Source organism: Alligator sinensis, unplaced genomic scaffold (assembly GCF_000455745.1).
Source record: "Alligator sinensis unplaced genomic scaffold, ASM45574v1 scaffold744_1, whole genome shotgun sequence".
In the NCBI taxonomy this organism is placed as follows: Eukaryota; Metazoa; Chordata; order Crocodylia; family Alligatoridae; genus Alligator; species Alligator sinensis.
The window spans coordinates 1,690,835-1,691,250 of NW_005842241.1; the positions used below are offsets into that span (position 1 = coordinate 1,690,835).

The 416-nt window shown below is 67.1% G+C and overlaps 1 protein-coding gene across 3 annotated transcripts in view; it reads left to right on the top strand.

The window, feature by feature from the left end:
* The first annotated feature begins 272 nt into the window (after positions 1–272).
* SLC15A1 (solute carrier family 15 member 1) overlaps positions 273–416 on the top strand; it is a 54,718-nt gene continuing 54,574 nt past the window's right edge. For all 3 annotated transcript variants that reach the window (XM_006027411.2, XM_006027412.2, XM_006027413.2), the window contains exon 1: positions 273–390. In XM_006027411.2, coding sequence (XP_006027473.1) covers positions 387–390 — 4 coding nt within the window. In that variant the 5' untranslated portion in view covers positions 273–386. The remainder of the gene's footprint in view (positions 391–416) is intronic.

The following is a 416-nucleotide window of genomic DNA, read 5'->3' on the forward strand; positions in this document are numbered from 1 at the left end:
ATCTACCTTATCTCGTGTGTGTGGAGGTCTACCCTAATGTGTGCATCTGTGTGTGTGGGGGGGGGTCTACCCTATCTCATGTGTGTGTATGTGTGTAGAGGGGGTCTACCCTAGTGTGTGCGTCTGTGTGTATGGGGAGGGAGGGTTACCCGTGTGTATGCGCGAAGGCAGTCTACCCTATCTCGTGCGTGCGCTTGTGTCCCCTTCTTGGCTCTTCCCACCCCGCCCAAGCCCGCGCCCGCCGCCGGGAAGGGGCGGCCCGGCCCGGCCCCCGCCCGCACCTGCCCAGGGCACGGGGCTGGCGCTGCCCTTGAAGCCGGCGCTCAGCAGCGCATCTGCTTTCCTGCCCCGACACCAGCACCAGCAGGAGCTGCGCAGGCGCCCCCATGGGTAGGTGCGGGCGGGCGGCCGCCCCC